Here is a 3,354-nt window from a genome sequence, read left to right as displayed (position 1 = left end):
TACAGAGTTCTAATTACATTTACATTGATGATTCTTCGAAATTTCAAATCACCATCAGAAGCGATGGGTTTTCGAGACCCAGTAAAACCAGCTTCGGAGCCAGCACCTTGCTCAGGATCCCTTCCAGTTGCAGCGTGGTTCCAAATTCATGACCAGCTGCAGAGTTTCCATCCGCCCTTGCGGGGTCTCTATCTCAATCTGGGCAAGGTGACTCTATTATTGTCTATGCTCTCCCATGCCTATGCCTTTGCCTTTGTTCATACTGGTTATGCCTCTACGGGGTAAACTGCTTTAGATTAGACCAAGTATGAATAAAAAACATGTACTTCTTCTGTACATTTGAAGCTCTCGGAAATACAAGTTAGAAATTTCTTGCATAGCCATTGCGTCCTTGACGATCGCCTCCTCTCTTTACGCCATTTGGAATATTGTCTTTCCATGGTAGAAATCAATCAGTAGGAGCAGAGAAAAACAATTATATTTGAAGACTATATTACATTATATGAATAGATAATAACTTAATTAAGGCTTTGCGAAATACCTCTGAAACCAGCCAACCTTTTCTTTTCAACATATACGCGACGCCCAGAGATGACAATAGGAGATGCCTGCTTACAAAATATAAATACAAGTTTTATGAAAATAAAGATAAATACAATATCTAATAACACTAAATAATTCGATACAAATTAAGTACCTTTACAGCACTCTCCACAGAAGTTGATGATTGGAACTCAATGAAACCATAGCAAAAGTTTTTTTCCTGCATTACAGTATTTAAACATTACAGAAGGAAAAGAGCAGAAAACAAGCGAGATTTGTTTTCAAAAACATACCTTGTTGGCTCTGATTTGAATTCCACCAGGCTTTATAGAACCATATTTTTTAAACTCTTCTTCAAGCAAAGTAATTGTAGAATTCCATGGCAAATTTCTTAAATGGATTGAGTTCTCATTGACTGTAAGTTATATGGGATTTCAAGGTTAGTGAGAAATTAAGAACCTGAAAGATACAATTAAAAAATGGTGAAGGGAAGATTATGGTAACCTGGGGCTTTTCCAGAATTAGAGTTCAAGGATTGTGATGTTGTATGTACTTGTGATGGTACATTTGCTTTCAGTCCGGTATTTATTGGAAATTTCACCACAACGGTTGGCCTTTGAATAGGATGTGGGTTCTCTTTCAAAAGCTGAACATTCAAAGAAAAAAATATCAGTAACATCATATTCTACAAACGCTCAATGTATGAAAGGGCTTTGAAGTGCTCGACGTGCATTCAAAATGTTTATACTTACGACTGCTAGAAAACTCATTTTTGTTGTTTCTTCTGGTGGTGAAATAGTTTTCTCAATATCCTTAAGCTGTTGTTCATTCTCAACAGTTTCAGTAGCATGTTTATTTTCCAATTTCGAAGGTTGTGATTCAAATCTTTGAATTTCTTTTGCAGGAACTATCTCTGCTAAGACACAGAAAGGCTGCGATTAAAGAAGATTCTACATCGAAAAATACTGAAAGATAGAAGAAGAGACCATTTTACCTTCCTGCAAAGGCTCATCACAAACAGCATTAGCCGACATATAAGTTTTGTCTTCTGAATACTGGGATTCTTCCAAATACCGAAATGCATCGTTTAGAACAAAATAGCCTCTCTCCTGTGGTGCTAAAAAGAAAGACTGGGCAAATTTTCTTTCGACATTCTCGTGCCCTAATATGATCCCAGTTACCAATATGATATAAGATTCATTATAAGCTTCTTGTGAATCCACAGTTCCTATTTTAACCGCATTTCCCTCATTGAGCGAAGACACTATATTGTTTTTAATAGCCTGTTGGTAACAACCATTCTAAACAAGAACAACATTATGTCTGCAAATTTGATTGAATAAAGAAATGTAAACTTAAACCATGCATAAAAATTAAACTTCGAAGGTATCTTGTAGTTGCATGCCATATGGTAATATTGTATTTCAAAAATGAATTTGTATGATTTGAAACTGTTTTACACTGAATCTAGTGCAATATTTGACTTACTTCTAGGGTTGTTACATGCAACAATTGACCATTGGGTTCAGGGCGGGTGATAGTGCTGCAATCTTTGTAGAACTCGTATAGCTTATCTGGACAGTTGTTTAGAACACAGTAATACTGGTTCACAAATTCGTTTGCAACCTATCAAACCAAAAGTGTTAATGAAATAAACTCCAAGCCCAACGCAAATGATCCAAACCCAAAACCACTTTATAAGAATAACAAGATGGTATAGTATTCATACCTCAGAGGCAGGAAATTCTCTTTGTAACTGCTGGGATTCCATCCTTCTGCATTGGAAATGATAATCAGTTGCATGTTAAAGTGTGTTGAATCTGCTAACTATCCCAATCACAAGTCTAGGAAAAATTGCAAAAGAGAAAATAAAGAGAATATGTAGAACATAATTCCTGTTGCAGACCTTGTATGGATTTTAACTGTAAAGAGTTGCTTTTCAGTGAATGTGAATACTTTCCACACCTTTTAAAACCTCTCAACTGATTTAGTGGACTGAATTGAAATTTCGAAACAGCCTAAATATTTTTCTCACAAGCGCAGATACAAGGAGGCATAACAGCAGAGTACGAGTTAGTTTGCTTTTCTTTTCTTTTTCCAAATATATTTATAAGGCATAACAGGCGTGTCTTTTGACTAAGAGAATCGAAACTATTGAATTTTGGGATGATAACGTTTGTATGGCCATAATTACCTATTCCTATACAAGTCTAGTCTAATACAACAAGACGCACACATAAGTAAAAATGACGTTAGATTAATTAATTTAGAGTGAGGATTGAAATATTAAATGTTAAGAGAGTAATTGCAAAGAAAAGTATATGTAGTTCTATGGAAGATGTGTGGAAATGTGTTTGATGTGACATTGATTCTAAAGATCTGATGAAGGAAAATATGTAACTTAAATTTGTTCATTATATCACATTTGTTCTAGGGTATTTTCATAGGGAAGAGCATCAGTAGTCGTTATAGCTAACTTCGTGCACCCACAGATCCTAAAGGGTACGTCGTATTTTGGTTTTTTTTAGTCATCTTCGTATGCGACTTAACTGCTTATAGCTATTGATCTGGCTTCTGGGTAGTAACGATGCATGCTATGGAATCAGTTATGCGCACAAAGGTAAAAAAGTACACATTTCAAAGTGTCGCCTGATACCTAACTAAAGATGTTCCAGTAACCGTCAACTCAAAATTGCTAGTACTTGTTGACAAATGTCCAAATAGCGATGCACAAAGGTTCCAATAGTGGTGCACAAATGGGACAAATGTTCCAATAGTTGTTCACAAATGGGCCAATTAATTACAAAAAAA

General features: G+C 35.5%; 1 protein-coding gene across 1 annotated transcript; it reads right to left on the bottom strand.

Annotated features, from left to right (window-relative positions):
• Positions 1–361: 361 nt before the first annotated feature.
• LOC131862569 (nuclear transport factor 2-like) lies at positions 362–2,314 on the bottom strand. Its single transcript, XM_059215047.1, has 9 exons — positions 2,273–2,314; positions 2,032–2,169; positions 1,538–1,826; positions 1,296–1,456; positions 1,048–1,189; positions 837–958; positions 698–763; positions 542–608; positions 362–432 (listed from the first exon to the last, which is right to left on the bottom strand). Exons 1-9 carry the CDS (start codon positions 2,312–2,314, stop codon positions 362–364), a joined length of 1,098 nt encoding a protein of 365 aa, XP_059071030.1.
• Between the last annotated feature and the right edge of the window lie 1,040 nt (positions 2,315–3,354).

Source organism: Cryptomeria japonica, unplaced genomic scaffold (assembly GCF_030272615.1).
Source record: "Cryptomeria japonica unplaced genomic scaffold, Sugi_1.0 HiC_scaffold_48, whole genome shotgun sequence".
NCBI lineage: Eukaryota > Viridiplantae > Streptophyta > Pinopsida > Cupressales > Cupressaceae > Cryptomeria > Cryptomeria japonica.
Note: the sequence above shows the minus strand (reverse complement) of the source record. Positions and strands in the feature narration are given on the sequence as shown.